The 16,769-nt window shown below is 52.5% G+C and overlaps 2 protein-coding genes across 5 annotated transcripts; both read left to right on the top strand.

Moving 5' to 3' along the window:
- Nucleotides 1–422: 422 nt before the first annotated feature.
- DPH1 (diphthamide biosynthesis 1) lies at nucleotides 423–11,707 on the top strand. Of its 4 annotated transcripts, XM_049860686.1 has the most exons (13): nucleotides 423–498; nucleotides 2,464–2,616; nucleotides 2,741–2,804; nucleotides 4,455–4,576; nucleotides 5,029–5,186; nucleotides 5,388–5,509; nucleotides 8,700–8,768; nucleotides 9,188–9,344; nucleotides 9,468–9,568; nucleotides 10,108–10,186; nucleotides 10,499–10,639; nucleotides 10,794–10,901; nucleotides 11,619–11,707. In XM_049860686.1, exons 1-12 carry the CDS (start codon nucleotides 438–440, stop codon nucleotides 10,881–10,883), a joined length of 1,317 nt encoding a protein of 438 aa, XP_049716643.1. In that variant the 5' UTR covers nucleotides 423–437; the 3' UTR covers nucleotides 10,884–10,901; nucleotides 11,619–11,707. The 4 variants fall into 4 exon arrangements, with proteins under 4 accessions (XP_049716643.1, XP_049716642.1, XP_049716644.1 ...); XM_049860685.1 differs by lacking the exon at nucleotides 11,619–11,707 and having other exon boundaries at nucleotides 10,499–10,887; XM_049860688.1 differs by lacking the exons at nucleotides 423–498; nucleotides 11,619–11,707 and adding an exon at nucleotides 4,208–4,362 and having other exon boundaries at nucleotides 2,592–2,616; nucleotides 10,499–10,887.
- Nucleotides 10,913–14,636, top strand: OVCA2 (OVCA2 serine hydrolase domain containing). The gene is made up of 2 exons (XM_049860689.1): nucleotides 10,913–11,256; nucleotides 11,619–14,636. The coding sequence occupies exons 1-2, from the start codon at nucleotides 11,073–11,075 to the stop codon at nucleotides 12,113–12,115; spliced, it is 681 nt and encodes a 226-aa protein (XP_049716646.1). The 5' UTR covers nucleotides 10,913–11,072; the 3' UTR covers nucleotides 12,116–14,636.
- The last annotated feature ends 2,133 nt before the right edge of the window (nucleotides 14,637–16,769 follow it).

The following is a 16,769-nucleotide window of genomic DNA, read 5'->3' as shown; positions in this document are numbered from 1 at the left end:
AACCTTCCACACTGTGGGTTCTAACGGCGACAAGGGCACTCTGGCGCTCCGAGAATCCGCGCCGAGACTATCAACTTGGAGAAGACCTGGCGGGTGTTCCCATTCACGGAACTCAGGCCCGCACGATCCGGCGGGCAGTCGGCAAGAAGGGAGTACTAGTCCTAGAATGCCAGGTTCGGACTAGCTGGGGAAACGAGAGGAGACTGGGTGGCCGAGAGAGCGCAACCGCGTGGTCAGGGACCACTAGGGGCTCCCGAGAGTCCTGACCTTCTGGGCCGAGACAGAGCCCACTATAGCCCCGCCCCTATCTTCCCCTTCTTGGTCCCCACCCAGAGAGTCTCCGCCCCTCGCTCCTCAATCGGCGATTGATTGCAATGCCTATGCTCTCCGCGTTCCTCTAGCGCTGTCTTTTTTGTCCCCACGTGGGCAGGTTAGTGATGGCGGCGCTGGCTGTGTCTGAGGCGGCGGAGCCCGGCGGCCGAAGCGGCCCTGGCAGAGGTGGGTGCTGCAGCGCTGCGGCCTCCAAATCTCCCATCTCGGGGTGGGGCCCTCAAATCATGGGCAGGATCAGCCTTCTTTAACGGCGGCGGCGCCTTCTCCGCAAGACCCGGAAGTCCCCGCAGTCACTCGCTCTCGGCTGCTGTCACCGGAGCCCAGGGGGCCTGGTCTCATTTTGCAGTCCTAGGACTGGACCGGGAGCAACACCTCCTGGGAGCTTGTAGTCTTCAAGCTGGAAACGATGCCCCGTGAGAGTCACGGATAAGTGACTCGACGGGACCAGGCCTGTTGAAGCGGTCACTTCACAGTGGGCCCTTAGGGAATGCTTTCAGGGAAGACGCACATAGTCACACTCACCAGGCATTAACTGAGCGCCAGTTGAATGCCAGGCCTGCGCTAAGTGCAGCGACTAGAATACTGCCGCTGTCCTCAGGGATCTCACAGTGTACGGGGGAATACAGATGCAAACAGATGATCACAGCCACATGATAAAAGAGGAGTCGCCAATCCAAGTCCCACTGAGCCCAGGGGATTTGTTGAGCTGCTAATGCTAGCAGATTCTGCACCCCAGATCATCAAAGGGCTTTGACCTGTCAGAAGGAGATTCTGTGAGGAGCTCAGGGAGGCTGAGCTAGTTGCCCCCAGGCCTTTGAAACAACTGGACAAAAACCACAGCAGTGGTGATATTCAAACCTGGTCTCAGGCTCCCAGTCTGCCCTGCTAGCTTTCCACCGATCCCCTACCCCACCCCCACCTCACCCCCATTCACAGTGGATAAAGGCTTAAGTCTTCCAGGGTCTCCTATCATAGTGAGGGGCCCTAGCACAGATTCTGGCACATAGCACGGGCTCAATAAATATTCATCGAATAGATTAGTTTCTTGCCTTTTCACATTCACAAACTCTTTGGCTGTTAACAGATAACTGGGGGTTGAGCGGAAACCCTGGTGGTGTAGTGGTTAAGTGCTACAGCTGCTAACCAAAGTGTCGGCAGTTCGAATCCGCCAGGCGCTCATTGGAAACTCTAGGGGTCAGTTCTACTCTGTCCTGTAGGGTCGCTATGAGTCGGAATTGAATCGACGGCACTAGGTTTGGTTTGGTTTTTTGGGGGGGTTGAGCTGAGCTGAATTGTGGGGAGTAGAATGAGTCCAGCTTAAGGGTTGCAGCCTTGCTAAAGAGAGCTACAACGTTTTCTCCTTTAGTTAGAGGGTTGTAATTATTTTTTATACCTGTCTTTGGCCCCACTAGTCTGTAACCCCTAAATGATAAGTTCACTTTTCTGTCCTTACCTGTTTGCCCACAGTCCTGACTAGAGTATGTTTTTTCCATCCTTGGGAGGTGGGGGTAGGCAATGGGACTAGGAAACTGGTTAACTCAGTTAAATATGTTGTTTGTTTCCACTTTAAAGGAGGAGAGGGAAGAGTGCAAGAATTAACCAGTGTGGGCATGGTCAGTGGCTCTCAGAGTAAGGGGGGCAGTTTTTAAAACAAGTACGCATAACAGTTTGCATATAGATCTCACAACTGGGACCTCAGAGCTTCAAGATGTTCTCCAGGGGTTGGGGAGGAGGAGCTTTTTCCCAGACTAGCTGAGCTGGCTAAGCTCTTGAATTTTCCACTGGGTTGTTCTTTATCAAGTAGCAGTTGTGTGGACCCAGACTCTTTGTCCTTCAGTCCAGTTCCCTGGTGTCACTTCTACTCTTCTGAGCAAAGGAGTGAGCCATACTCCACTCATAGCCTCAACTCTTTGCTTTCCAATAATCTTATAACATGGAAATTGATTATACAGATTTCCTCCTGGCTTAATGTGTTGTCTCTAGCTTCAAGATGACTCGATGAGGAAGAAGTCAGGGTGAACCCCCTTGGCATCTGGGATCTGGGCCTTAAACTTTGATGGAGTTAACAGCTTAGTTGGGTCTGGCTGTGGTCTAGGCAAGGTGCTGACTCAGGCCTTGCATTCATCCTAGGTCGAGTTCTTCGGAGCCGCTTAGCCAATCAGATCCCCCCTGAGATCCTGAACAACCCCCAGCTGCAGGCAGCCATCCAGGTACTGCCTTCCAACTACAACTTTGAGATCCCCAAGACCATCTGGAGGATCCAACAGGCCCAGGCCAAGAAGGGTGAGCCCCCAAGCTTTGAGCTTGGCTGAGTATGGGGAGGTTGCTTTGTCCAGCCAGGGAACAGTGACCCCATCCCAGCTTCCTCCCAGCCCTCTGCCTCTCCTGTCTCTGCTCTGTCTTGCAGTGGCCTTGCAAATGCCAGAAGGCCTCCTCCTCTTCGCCTGCACCATTGTGGATATCTTGGAAAGGTGAGGCAGTTGCTGGTGCTGGAGAGGAAACTGGGCCAAGACCCTCCCTGTGCCATCACAGCTGTCTTTTGGCATCTTCTTTCCTTCTAGACCTCTGTGTATTCCCCCTCACCACCCCCCCAACCACACACATACACACAAAGGAAAAAACCCAAACCATACACTCAGCCCTGCTGAGATCCCTGTTTTTCCTTATAAATCACTCCTCCCCCCTCAAAAATTGGTCAATTAATTCCAGTGTCTTCAAAGTCTGGCCCAGAGCAGTTGATGGGGCCTGGGGAGGCACCTAAGAATCCTCAGAGCTGACCCTGGCATGGGCTGATTGGTCAGCAGAGAGTCTGGCTAGGGACCCGTTTTTCTTTGGCACATTCTGGCAAGGATGGGTTTGCGAGGAGGAGAAGTGTGCCTAGGAGAAGGTATTGAGTTCCTCTACTCCCCCTATTCTAAGTTTCTTCTGTACAATGAGCCATCCTTGGGGAGGGGGGAGTCAGTTCTCAGCCATCTGGAACCTCACTGGAACAGGGATGGGGAATGAAGAGAGGGGAGGTTATCTCGTGATAGGAACCTCCCACTTCCCTGCTGCTGCCCTCCCCCCATCCTGCTCCCATCCCTCTGCTGCCACAGACTCACTTCCCTGCTCCCACCCTCTTGCCCCTTGGGGATGCTCTCTGGGGCTTGGGCCAATTTGCATACATTTTAATCTATAAAAAATTAAGTGCTCCAGCTGACTCAGCCGCCTGGGCTGCATTCTAAGGAGCTGAATAATCTGCTTCTGTGCACAGCCTGATTTGGGGGAAGGGAGGGGGGTTGGCTGGCAGTAGCTCTGCTTCCCCCACCACACCCCCAAAAGAGGAATAGGAGGACCCCAGTCACTGAGCCAGGCCCTAGGCCCAGGGGCGAGTCTATCCCTGGGAAGAGCTGGTCCTCCTGTTCCACTCCTGTGGCGAGTCAAGGGGTGCCAGGTCTCCCCTGCCCCCCACCCCACCCCCGCTCCCCCAGTGATTCAGGCCTGGCAACAGATCCTATGGCAATGTGCTGGCCAGAGCCCACTCTTCCTGAAGCATGAGTCAGGTGGGCGGTGCCATGTGCTGTGGGGGAGCTGGGCTTGGGCCCCCCTATCCTGGGCACCGAGGGCCCTGCCTAATGGTGGGGAGGGGGCAGGGGGCCAGGGCGAAAGGGGAGGTTGTATGTATCCATACATCCATGCCCCCACAGGCCACAGCGCAAAAGTGTGGGAGTGGGTGTCTTTGTCTGTGCACCCATGTGTGGGAGTGGGTGTCTTTGCCTGTGTGTCCATGTGTGGGCTCATTGCTCTGGGTGGGGTGGGTTCAGGTAGCTGCAGGCCCAGGTGGTCTGTGTTTGACCCTGTGTGTGCCGCTCCCAATGTTGGGTCCCTCTTCCAGTCTGAGCCTGGGCAGAGGAATCAGGGTGTTGTAGAGACCATGCTTGTGCAGCTACAGTTCCAGGAGCTGCTGCTGGGCTGAGGGAGGTGGCAGCTGGTCCCCTCCTACTCTTTGCTGGCAGAAGTGGTGGCTGCCAACCTAAGGAATCGAGAGAGGTAGGGAGAAAGGAGCTGGGCCCTGAGACCCCTCCACAGGGCTAGATCTCTCTCCCACCTTATGTCACTGTCCCATTCCCCGCCTGCCCCAGGTTCACAGAGGCCGAAGTGATGGTGATGGGTGACGTGACCTATGGGGCTTGCTGTGTGGATGACTTTACTGCGAGGGCTCTGGGAGCGGACTTCCTGGTGCACTACGGCCACAGCTGCCTGGGTATGGCGAGCCAGGCACTGGACCTGGCAGGGCTCGAAGGGGGGCAGGGCTGCACACTAATCCCCATCACCACGCCGGCCTGCCATACTTGCAGGCATGAGGTCCCCCCTGGTTTCTGGGATAGCCTCAGCCTTCCAGCTCTGCAGGTGGATCTTTCCTTTGGATTCGGTTGCCTTGGAAACCATGCTGCTGTCCCAGATGCGGGTGTTTGAAAGGCTGTTGGTGGTAGAGCAGGCTGGGCCCCTGGCTGAGTGACAGAGAAGCCTGACCTAGGAGGAGCTCCTAGGGGACCTGTGCCCCCTCCTCCCTGCCCTCCTTCAACCCCAAGGTTGTGAAAGATTGTCACTGTGGCTGAAGTCACTGGTCTGGGCTTCTCAGAGAGCTTGGCCCAGGCCAGACCCTCTGCTCCCCCGCCTTCTGAAACAGTCTCCTCAATTCTTCTCTCTTCCCAGTTCCCATGGACACCTCAGCCCAAGACTTCCGGGTGCTGTATGTGTTTGTGGACATCCGGATAGATACCACCCACCTGCTGGACTCCATCCGTCTCACCTTTCCCCCAGCCAGTGCCCTTGCCCTTGTCAGCACCATTCAGTTTGTGTCCACCTTGCAGGTGAGTGGACATGAGGATGCTCAGCATCCTGAGGGCAGAAAATGGCCAGTCTCCGGCTGTTTCTGGATCCCCATGCCAGAAGCTCCAGTCTGCTCCTCAGCTTGCTTCCCTTCCCTTATCCCTCCAGGCTGCTGCTCAGCTTGCTTCCCTTCCCTCAGCCACTTGCTTCCCTTCCCTTCCCTCACCTCATTATCCCTATAGGCAGCTGCCCAAGAGCTGAAAGCTGAGTACCGTGTGAGCGTACCACAGTGCAAGCCCCTGTCCCCTGGGGAGATTCTGGGCTGCACATCCCCCCGACTGCCCGAAGAGGTGGAGGCTATTGTGTAAGTTAGAAATGGGGGCACTCATGGAAGCATAAGAAACAAACGCTGGGAGGGAGCCTGAGGTTCATCTTACAGGAAAGGAAACTGAGTCTCATGCTTTTTAACCATTTGCCACACTGCAAGTTAAGGACGAAATAGGGACAAGAATTTAGGTTTCCTCCCTCCCTGTTCTGTGCTCTGTCTACCACCCAGAAGGCTGTGCTCAGGGTGGGGCAGGAACTGGAGGGCTCAGTGAGGGGATGAGGGTGGGCTAGATATGGTGGGAATATAATTGGAGAAGATGGATGGGCACGACCAGGCTGCAGCCCCATTAATTTAGCATCCGGACAGCTAACAAGCAGGAGCAGCGTGTCTCCTGCCACCTAATTATTTTAGGTAATGGAAATGCTTAATGTTGTGTGAATGCAGCCAGCCTCAGAGATGACAGCTCCCCCAGCTGGGACTGGGGAGGAGAGACCTGTTCCCAGCTAATGGCAGGGAAGGAAGGCAGGGCACTCCCTGACTTAGCCCCACCTCCAGATCTGCAGAGGCTGGTCCCACAGGCCTGGCTGCACCCACACAGGACACCCCTGCCCCTAGACAGGCCCACATCATGGACTTCCCCAGCCCAGCCCTGGCAGCCTGCCCCCTAAGGGACATTCCCCCTGTGCCTGTGCCTGCATGACTCTAAGCTCTTAGATGTCTATCCTTGGGGGCTTCAAAATGTGTATTGGAGGGAGGGCCACCCTGAGGGTTGGCCGTTCATCAAAATGAGGTGAGGTCTCCAAGAAGGAAGAAAAGAGCTGCTCGAGGCAGACTATTCTCCATGCCCTGGACTCTTCATGGCTTGGGGAGGTACTGTTAGGGACAATATCTCCCAGAACATGCTTGGTACAACATGGTGATTAAGCCTGGAGTCAGACCTGAACTCAAGTCCCCGTTGTTAGGTGCTGTTGAGTCAGCTCTGACTCATAGCGACCCTATGCACAACAGAGCAAAACACTGCCTTGTCCTGGCCATCCTTAGAATCGCTGCTATGCTTGAACTCATTGTTGCAGCCGCTGTGTCAATCCACCACGTTGAGGGTCTTCTTCTTTTCCGCTGACCCTGTACTTTGCCAAGCATGATGTCCATCTCCAGGGACTGATCCCTGCTGACAACATGTCCAAAGTATGTAAGACACAGTCTCACCATCCTCGCTTCTAAGGAGCATTCTGGTTGTACTTCTTCCAAGACAGATTTTTTCGTTCTTTTGGCGGTCCATGGTATATTCAATATTCTTCACCAACACCACAATTCAAAGGCATCGATTCTTCGGTCTTCCTTGTTCATTGTACAGCTTTCACATGCATATGATGCGATTGAAAATACCATGGCTTGGGTCAGGCGCACCTTAGTCTTCAAGGTGACATCTTTGCTCTTCAACACTTTGAAGAGGTCCTTTACAGCAGACTTACCCAATGCAATGCGTCTTTTGATTTCTTGACTGCTGCTTCCATGGCTATGATTGTGGAACCAAGTAAAATGAAATCCTTGACAACTTCAGTCTTTTCTCCGTTTATCATGATGTTGCTCACTGGTCCAGTTGTGAGGATTTTTGTTTTCTTTATGTTGAGGTGCAATCCATACTGAAGGCTGTGGTCTTTGATCTTCATTAGTAAGTGCTTCAATCCTCTTCACTTTCAGCAAGCAAGGTTGTGTCATCTGCATAACGCAGGTTGTTGAGTCTCGCTCCAATCCTGATGCCCCGTTCTTCTTCATATAGTCCAGCTTCTTGTATTATTTGCTCAGCATACAGATTGAATAGGTATGGTGAAAGAATACAACCCCGACACACACCTTTCCTGACTTTAAACCAATCCGTATCCCCTTGTTCTGTCCAAACAACTGCCTCTTGATCTGCGTACAGGTTCCTCATGAGCACAATTAAGTGTTCTGGAATTCCCGTTTTTCACAATGTTATCCATAATTTGTTACGATCCACACAGTCGAATCCCTTTGCATAGTTAAGAAAACACAGGTAAACATCCTTCTGGTATTCTCTGCTTTCAGCCAGGATCCATCTGACATCAGCAATGATATCCCTGGTTCCACGTCCTCTTCTGAAACTGACCTGAATGTCTGGCAGTTCCCTGTCGATATACTGCTGCAGCCATTTTTGAATGATCTTCAGCAAAATTTTGCTTGCGTGTGATATTAATGATATTGTTCTATAATTTCCATATTCGGTTGAATCACCTTTCTTGGGAATAGGCATAAATATGGATCTCTTCCTGTCAGTTGGCCAGGAAGCTGTCTTCCATATTTCTTGGCACAGACGAGTGAGCACCTCTAGGGCTACATCTGTCAGTTTGTCTAGGTGTGGGGGCTTGCGTGTTGCTGTGATGCTGGAAGCTATGCCACCGGTATTCAGATACCAGCAGGGTCACCGTTGGAGGATGGGTTTCACTGAGCTTCCAGACTAAGACAGACTATGAAGAAGGACCTGGCAGTCTACTTCTGAAAAGCATTAGCCAGTGAAAACCTTACGAATAGCAGCAGAACATCAAGTCCCAGATACACTGCTTAATAGCTGTATAACTTTGGGCAAATTTCTTGACTTTCCTGAACCTCAGAATTATCTTTTGTAAAATGAGAGCAAGTATGGGTATCCTGGAGAATTTTTTGATAGGACTGAGTGAAGTCATACATGTCAGATACTTGTCCGGGCCTGGTGCCCAGAAGGCACAAGTCCAGTAAACAGTAGCTGTTGTTCTGACTCAGTAACAACTTAACCCGAGAACTCATCTGGGCAGAGTAGCCAGTGTGTACCCTGAAACCTCATTTACGACACAACCTGAACACTATTTCCCACATCTGTATTGAGCTAGATAGGGGAGAATCTGCCCCCTACCTCCAAATTAGGATCTCTACAGCCCCAGGGGGCCTTACTATGGCCTTGACTGCCCTTTTACTCTTCCCCTGGACGGTTGGCAATTCTTAGATTCTGCATTACATAACTAGAGGGACCTTACGGTCATCCAGTTCAAACTCCTTATTTTACGTGTGAGAGAAGTTAAAGCCCCAAGAGGTGAAATGATGACTTGTCCCGATTCACACTACACTCAGCAGCACAGGCAGCCTAGAACTCAGTCCTCTGGACCTCTAGGGTGATGAGCACCTCTTCTGCTGCCCCACACTACATTTATGGCCTCCTTTCTATCATCTGCAGGTATCTGGGAGATGGCCGCTTCCATCTGGAGTCTGTCATGATTGCTAACCCCAGTATCCCTGCTTACCGGTATGGGCTAGGCTGGACTCACCAGCTGGGCGAGGGTGGGATCCCCTGCCACCGGTGCCCTCAACTGGAGGAAACTTCCTTATGCCCCAGCCCCTCAACAGCCCCTACCCCTGAGGGTCTGAGGCCCTTAGGCCCTAGTTCTGGGCATCAGACCACCAGGAGCAGCCCATCCAGCCCTTGGGATTCACACTGAGATTCTAAAGCCCACCCCAACTCTTGCCTGCCCCAGCTGTGGGACTGAGCTTCCCAATGATAATCCCTGCTTTGCCTCTGTTCTCAAGTTACCTGCAGCTGCAGAGTCAGAGGATGAATGGTGCCTGAAGGGTCAGGAGCCTGGGGGGCTGAGTCAGTGACTCGTGTATACAGTGGGAGTCCCATGAGTGGCTGTCAAGTGACCCCGCCAGGTTCTTCTTTTCCAGGTATGACCCATACAGCAAAGTCCTGTCCAGAGAGCACTATGACCACGAGCGTATGCAGGCCACCCGCCAAGAAGCCATAGCTACTGCCCGCTCTGCTAAATCCTGGGGCCTCATCCTAGGCACCTTGGGCCGCCAGGGCAGCCCTAAGATCCTGGAGGTCAGAGGGCTCTGCGTGGCCTCTGGAGGAGGGGACTGACTGAAAACCCAGTTGGGAAAATCAGTAGGCCAAGGGGGCTCTGGTTGATCGTGGTGACCCCAGCTCTGCCCCCTCTCCCAATAGCACCTGGAATCTCGGCTCCGAGCCTTGGGACTTCCCTTCCTGAGACTGCTGCTTTCGGAGATCTTCCCCAGCAAGCTTAGCCTACTTCCTGAGGTGGATGTGTAAGTTTTCCCACCTTACCCTACCTAGCTGTGAGCCTGGCTAAAGGAAGCTTAGAAGCTGAGTCCTGCCGACCACACGACCACACATGGAAGGCTGGAGTCAATGTGAATTGCTTCCATGGTCATGAAATTTGAGTGTTTACTGAGTGCTCGCTCAGCAGGGGTTACCCTTAACTGTGTGTCACTATCTCCTCTGGCTCTAGGGCTCAGAGGTGGTGGCAGCATCACAGTTGTTCTGTGTGAGGTTGAGTGGTGATTGGCACCTGCACTGTACCAGGCACTAAATTTGGTTCTGGGGATACTACCATGAAGGAGCTGCCCAGGCCCTGCCCTCAGAAAGCTCACAGTCGAGGAAACAAAACAAGCAGCAACAGTATAGTTGGATCGTTATTCTAAACAGTAGTAAGTGACAGTCTTTACTTTAGAATAGTAAACATTTAGGGGTGTGTTGAGGACACAGTCATTTCCTTCAGTATGTCCTCCTGCCCAGGAGAAGGTAAGGCCCCCACCTAGAGAGTCTGACCTGCTTCCCTTCCCAGGTGGGTGCAAGTGGCATGTCCACGGCTTTCCATTGACTGGGGCACAGCCTTCCCCAAGCCGCTGCTGACACCCTATGAGGTAATGTTAAATTTTGAAAATTCCTGGGAGAGCGGGCCTCCTACCTGAGTCTGTGAAGGCAGGGGCCCAGAGTGGGGTAGGTGGGCAGCACTTGGTTAAATTCATAGGATCTGAAGTCTGACTGCCTTGTATCCCAGCTAGGCCACTTCCTGGCTTGTGTGGCCTGAAGCAAGGCCTTTAACCTCTCTGGGTCTCACACTTCCTTTCTGTAATATGGGGATAAGGAGACCCTCATAGAGCCGGTATGAGGATTGGACTAAATAATCAACGTGCAGAAAATGTTAGCATTATTTTCCGGTTCTCCTCCCCTAGGCGGCCGTGGCCCTGAGGGACATTTCCTGGCAGCAGCCCTACCCCATGGACTTCTACGCTGGCAGCTCCTTGGGGCCGTGGACGGTGAACCACGGGCAGGACCGGCCCCCCAAGACTCTGGGCCGGCCCGCCCTGGGGAAGGTGGGCGGGGACTCCAAGGAGGGCGGAGAGCCCGGCCCTGGGCGAGGTCTTCGCTCTGGTCGCCTCCCTGGCCCGCATGAGCCGAAGCCGCCGCCCTGCGGCCGTGATGAGAAATGCAGCGGAGGGAGACCCTAACCAAAGTCTACGTCTTCAGGTGCAAGAGAGGTCCACGGGTCCCTCTCCAGCCACAGGTTGTGAAGGTTGCAGTTGCAGAGACGAGAAGGTAGCGCCGCTCGCTTCTTGAGACCCTTCAGGGGCGCAGGTATTTCTCACCCACGCCCCGGCCGCGCCCCGCCCCTCCTCGATTCATGGAAACGCCCATTAGCCTACTGGCCCGCCTTCAGGGTGGTGCCGGCACTTGGTTCCGCCCCTTTATTCCTTTTCCGCTCGGGGAAAGGCCGCTTCCGGTGGCTCTCGCGGGCTGCCGAGCGTTATGGCGGCGCGGCAGCCTCTGCGCGTGTTGTGCCTGGCGGGCTTCCGGCAGAGCGAGCGGGGCTTCCGCGAGAAGACCGGAGCTCTGAGGAAGGCGCTGCGGGGCCGCGCCGAGCTCGTGTGCCTCAGCGGCCCGCACCCGGTCCCGGAGGCAGCGGGCCCCGAAGGTACCGGGCTAGACTCCGGTGAGACGAGCCGTGCCCCGGAAATGCACTCGGTCTTCGCCATGTTTCCTCGTCCCCTTAGCACCCTACAGCGTACCCCCGAGCCTGTGTCCACCTCTTATTCCGCCCTTCATTCTGCCCCTTCCCGTCATTTCTCCTATCCCAGTGCCTCTCGCTGTACCTCACTCTGCCCTCCCAGACTTCCAGCTTCCTGTCTTCCCTTTCTCTCCTCCAGTTCATGCCCATCTGTTCTCCCACTGTCTCCCTTTTCAGCCGCCTGTCTTTCTCGCTCTGTCATTCCCAAGCCCTCCCTCCCAAGTCGTTCCCCTACCTCCCCAGATTCCCCTTAGCCTAACCCCATCTTCTCCCCCATATCGTTGTAGGGCCATGCCCTCCGGAGGAGCAGCCCCGAGGCTGGTGGTTCTCTGAGGAGGCAGCCGTTTTCTCTGCGCTGGAAGAGCCCACGGTGTGCAGGGGACTGGAGGAAGCCCTGGAAGCGGTGGCACAGGCACTGAACAAGCTCGGGCCTTTTGACGGGCTCCTTGGTTTCAGCCAGGGGGCAGCGTTAGCAGCCTTTGTGTGTGCCCTGGGCCAGGCAGGTGATCCCCGATTCCCCTTGCTACGGTTCACCATCCTGGTGTCTGGCTTCTGTCCCCGGGGCCTTGGACTCAAAGAACCCATCGTGAAGGCTCCCTTGTCACTCCCTTCGCTCCATGTTTTTGGGGATACTGACCGTGTCATCCCCTCTCAGGAGAGTCTGCAGCTGGCTAGCCACTTCCCTGGAGCCGTCACCCTCAGCCACTCTGGTGGCCACTTCATTCCAGCTGCTGCACCACAGCGCCAGGCCTACATCAAGTTCTTGGACCAGTTTGCAGAGTGAAAGATCAACAAATGCCTCTGTCCGCTTATTCTCCCTCCCAGCCCCTGCGGCATGAGACCTTAGTGCACCCTCTGTATGACCTATAATCCCTGCCCTCCCCTTCTGCTCCTCACCTGGAACTCCTATTGCTGTTATTGCCCCTCATTATGACCAATTAAGAGACAAATGTCAATTCTTAGAGCCCTGCTCTAGATTTGAGAAAAGAGGGGCAGAGGCCTTGGGTGAACGCTTTGACTTCTGATACTCAAACATGGAAAAGGTCAGCGGAACCCTGGATCAGAGGAGGGCGACATGGGAAATGCAGGGCCTGGCACCACTGTGACTGCCACATAATAAAGTGGTGATTTGGGCTTTGAGCATCTCTTTCCTGGTACACAACAAAAAAAGCCATTTTATAATGGAAGTCTTGGATCCCTGGCCATTCACACAGCCCATGGGGCAGCACCAAGCAAGAAGGTGTTCCAGTTGTGAGCCCCCAGGACTCAGGCATGTGTGCACGTATATACTCACACGTTTTTGGTGGAACTCCTAAGGCACAAACTGAAGGAAAGGAGACCTCAGCTAAATTAGGAAAGAATTCATGTTGGATGTTTTGGGAAGAGAGCACCTCACAAGGCTGCATGTGGGGCACACAACTTTAGGTTTCCTTTAGCCTGCTCCCTGGGAGTTGTGTGCTGGCCTTTTTCAGAGCCTGGCTTCTTGTGTTCTCTGCATTCTCCATAACTGCTCTAGCTCCTCTGAACTATATGACCTGACCCATCTGGAGGGTTTCTGAGATTGATGCTACTCTGTAGCGACCACAGCCAGAGCCTAAGCAGCCCAGCTGGTTTGCCCTTGGGAGTGTAGTTAGTCTTTGCTAGGCACTGTAACAATTGCTCACCCCAGTCATTTTCCCCTCACTTCAAGTGCCTACCCCTGCACCCCCTCCTGCCCCCGCCGTGCACACTGCTATCTTTCACCCTATCTTAGTTATCTAGTGCTGCTGTAACAGAAATACTGCTTTAACAAACAGAAATGTATCTTCTTAGTTTAAGAGACTAGAAATGAATTCAGAGCACTGGCTCTAGGAAAGGCTTTCTCTGTCAGCTCTGGAAGAAGGGCCTTCTCTCTTCAGCTTTTGCTTCCTGGTTCCTTGTAGATCTTCACGTGTCTTGGTATCTATCTAACCCCACCTCTGCTAGCTGGCTGGCTGGTTTAATCTTTTCTCTCTCAAAAGAGATTCACTGAAGACACATCCTACACTAATCCTGCCTCATTAACATAACAAAGAGCCCATTCCCAAATGGGATTATAACCATAGGCATAAAAAATAGAGGTTAGGAATTACAACACATGTTTCTGGGGGATGCGATTCATAACACCCCCTGTCTCTACAGGGCCCTTCATTAGCCTGTTCCTTTTCTGGCCCTCTCCAGCCCTTGGGCTTGGTTGCCCCACAGGAATTAGGGGTTAGGAGCTGCAGCACAAATACTCCAGACCATCTGGAGACAACCACACTGATTGATAGCCCTTAAGTTACACAAGGTTCTGAGTTCCTGACTATAGATAGCAGCTGTCCAAGATAAAAAGCTAGGGTTACGTTCCTGGATGCCAGGGACTTCATCTACCCAGACAAGAGGCCCAGTTCACTGAGTTTAGGACTTTTACAGCAGGAAGTGGGAGAGTTCTCCCTTGCTAGTCTGCCCCTGCAGTGCTCTTCGTGTTTTAGAGAGATCCCCTGGCAAAAGTAGGGGACTCTCAAATGGACTGAATTACTCCTACAGACCTGTTGGATTTGACCCATGAGATTTTAGAAGAAAAATTGGATTAGCTGCCAGTATTAAAATTTCTAGAAAACCCTTACAAAAATTCAGGTTTTGGTTCCTCTGGAAATAATGGATCTTTATAGCTCAGGGACTACATACCCTCGTGGCTATCATTGGCTGCCCTCTTTAGCAAGGTCCCCAGAGAGGAAGTGACTTGCACTCCCCAGCGGCTGCTACTTGGGATTATCATGAGAATTAAAGGAGAGAGGGAAATTGTATGGAGGAATGAATTTTAAGTGGTGCCTTAAAATCAGAAGGGGAGAGGAAGCCAAAATTAGAGCAAAAGTGCTCATGCTTGAGTTGAGAAAGCAGGTGAAGGAGAATTCCCCCTAAGAATCATCAGATGTCCAAGCTGGAAGGAAAAGATCGTGGGGGTCTTATTCCCAACAAGTGGAAATGTCACCTCCTATCATGATTTGACGGCAATGGGTTTTCATCACGTCCTCCAAGAACAAAAGAGAACCAGAGGGTTGTGCCTGCCCCCCAGCCCCGCCACACACACACAGATTGTATGGACCACGTGCATCAGGGTCATCTGTTAAAACTGGGATTCCTGGGGCCAATTCCAGACCTACTGAGCCAGAATCACTAAGACCCAGGAATCTGCATTTTGACAAAATGTCCGTAGTCATTCCCAACCAAGGTAGTATTTGAAAAGCACTGTCTTAGAATAAAAGTTTCTGGTATGTGTTATTTAAAAAAAAAAAAAAAGGCCCCCATGTGGTTCTCACGCACTCCTCTGGCAGGGGAGGAAGCCCCAGTTAAGAATCATTGATCTAAAATTTTATAGATAAGGAGAATGAGGCCTGGAGGATAGAAATAGTAATAACATGTATAACGTATAATAACAGTATGTTAGACGTTGTGATAAATAGCAACTTTGGTGTTGCCTAATTTAATCTCACAACTCCACGTGGTAGGTACTATTATTAACTTTCGTTAACAACTGAGAAGATGGGCACAAAGAGGCTACATAATTTGCCCAAGGTTGAATTCACACCCAAGGGCTCACGTTGCTTTCTCCCCTGCACTGTAGAAGATGAGCAGAGAGAACACCACTCATCACTTGTTGAGCCCATGTTCTGTCTGGTCCTCACCCTCCTAATTCATAAAATGGATTAGAGGAGCATACTAAATGATTTCCGAGATACTAAACAACTCTAACATTGTATAGTCCTCTGATACTTTCCTCTCTGGGTGCCACCTCCAGATGGGTTCAAACTGCAAAAGATTTGGCCTCTTCTTTTCAAAACATCCTCACCATTTCTCATTTCCACCATGCACTCTATCTTGGATTCCTCAAGCTCTTGGGAGAGTGGGTCCCTTGGTAAAAACCAAACCAGTGACCCCCACTGTGTGTCAGAGTAGAACTGTGCTCCATAGGGTTTTCAGTGGTTGATTTTTCAGAAGTAGATCACCAGGCCTTTCTTCCAAGGTGCTCCTGGGTGTACTCAAACTACCAACCTTTTGGTTAGCAGCCAGGCACCACCCATTGGCTCTTCCTTGGGAAAGGATCCCAGAGTGTCTGCTCAGGGAGGTGTGCTTCCCTTACCCTGTTTGTTCTGCATAAGTGCCTAGAGCTGGGGTCTCCACCCAACACCACCACCCCCTAACAAACATAGCAGGCTGATAGACTACTTAAGATGGGAATAGCATTTTTCAGTTTACAAAGGTTTTTACTTACACGATCTTATTTGATCTTCACAACACACCCTCCTGTTCTACGGAAAGCTCCAAAACAGAATATGACCCTTTAAATGACAGTTGATGATAGAGCCAGGTTGGACCTCCTGCTTCCCAGGTGCACTACTCCCACCTGCACACACTACATCCACAGACGTCCACTGGAGGCCAGAATTAAGTGCATCTTACTCTAGTGAAGACCTCACGGTCCCTGGGAGAGGTGATGTGGGCATTGGTTAACCACGAAATCAGCACCAGCGGTCTTAGGGGTAGTTTAGAAAAGGAGAGGGCATGGAGGGGTAAAGTTAAACCAATGCGAGAGAGGGCTGAGTTGCATGAAACATTCTCACCACTATCCATAAGGAGGTTGAAAACCCAATATTCAACAGCTATCCCCTGCAGTGGGTGATGTTGGCTGTGGCAGGTGACACACACAATGTTTTTAAAGAGGTCATGGTCCACACTTCACTGGGAGGATAGGACTTCAGCCCCTCCAATATTCACTTCCCTTATTTAGGGCTAATTTGAGAAACTGTCTCAAATTGGGACACAGCGCCTAGAGACAGACTAAAGATGCTGATTTGTTCTAACAGAGCTTTAGGAACCCGGTTAACTTTAAAAGCTCATTGGCCTCCTGAGGGTTGGGGACAGGTCTGGGGACCCTACTTATCATCTTCTGTGCTTCCGAAAGAGAAATTGGGAGTGGGGGGAGCTGTGGAAGGCTGTGATTCCATCCGGAAATGAACTCAAGGTTTACTCTTTGCCCTCAGTTTACTCAGCTAGGGGTTCTTGGAAGAGTGGTGCTGGGGCGTATTTAGGAAAACTTGCCTCCCGTTTACCGCCTTCAGAACATTCTCTGATGCCTCTTGGCCCCAGCAGCCTGCCTCCCACAGAGAAGATGAAAAGAGCCAAAGTCCCAGAACTACCCCTTCTCTCGCCATCCCCCGGCTGTGATACTTCGGCTGGGAGAACAGGACAGTCACACCATGCTTCTCTGCCTTGGTGGATGCATAGCAGTCAGACCCCAGAGGGCCCACCTCCCTGTCCCGCACCTCCCACCACCCCCGCAGACTCGTTCGATCTTGACTTCCACCCCCGCCTTCTCCTGTTCGCGGTCTTGCCACTCTCGGCTGGCGGGGCGCAGCGTGGCGCGGCGCGTGCTGCGG

The sequence above is a fragment of the Elephas maximus genome, chromosome 19 (assembly GCF_024166365.1).
Source record: "Elephas maximus indicus isolate mEleMax1 chromosome 19, mEleMax1 primary haplotype, whole genome shotgun sequence".
Lineage (NCBI taxonomy): Eukaryota > Metazoa > Chordata > Mammalia > Proboscidea > Elephantidae > Elephas > Elephas maximus.
Note: the sequence above shows the minus strand (reverse complement) of the source record. Positions and strands in the feature narration are given on the sequence as shown.